Source organism: Sinocyclocheilus grahami, unplaced genomic scaffold (genome assembly GCF_001515645.1).
Source record: "Sinocyclocheilus grahami isolate Dianchi unplaced genomic scaffold, SAMN03320097.WGS_v1.1 scaffold94617.1, whole genome shotgun sequence".
Taxonomy (NCBI): Eukaryota; Metazoa; Chordata; class Actinopteri; order Cypriniformes; family Cyprinidae; genus Sinocyclocheilus; species Sinocyclocheilus grahami.
The window spans coordinates 1-539 of NW_015531512.1; the positions used below are offsets into that span (position 1 = coordinate 1).

At 44.2% G+C, this 539-nt stretch overlaps 1 protein-coding gene across 1 annotated transcript; it reads right to left on the minus strand.

The window, feature by feature from the left end:
- Positions 1–6: 6 nt before the first annotated feature.
- LOC107581178 (dnaJ homolog subfamily C member 7-like) lies at positions 7–532 on the minus strand (the record flags this gene model as incomplete). The annotated part of the gene is made up of 3 exons (XM_016266720.1): positions 7–37; positions 115–206; positions 368–532. Coding segments are annotated over 3 exons (288 nt in total), but the record flags the coding sequence as incomplete, so codon positions are not given.
- Positions 533–539: the final 7 nt, after the last annotated feature.

Below are 539 nucleotides of genomic sequence, written 5' to 3' on the forward strand. Positions count from 1 at the left end.
TCTGACAGCCTCTTCATACTGCTCTGTGTCCATGTAACTACAGTGCAAAATGAACAGGTTAAACAACAAATAAAGTTTCAAATGTGTTTAAAGGGTGTAGAAACACAGACGTACCATTGGGCTCTTCTCAAATAAGCTTTAATATAGGTCTCATCCAGTTTAATAGCCTTTGTGCAGTCCTCAATGGCCTGCTCCAGTTTGTTTAACTGAAGACACAGAGAAGAGAGAGAGACGTCATGTGTTAGTGCCAAACAATGACCAAAATGAGACCGACACACGTGACCCAGCTTCAGAATGGGAAAAGGGTCTACTGTTTGGCCTTGTGGGGCACTCCAATACTGATACTGTATTCAAACCAAATGCAGACCTTGGATCCGACGGTGGCTCGGTTACAGTACAGCTTGGCATTGGTTTTGATGTTGTTTGGGTCGATGGTCAGGGCCTCTGAGTAGAGGCCATATGCCTCCTCAAAGCTGCCCTCTTTAAATGCTTTATTCCCTTCCTCTTTCTTCGCCTTTAGGGCTTTAGCATTCTATAAC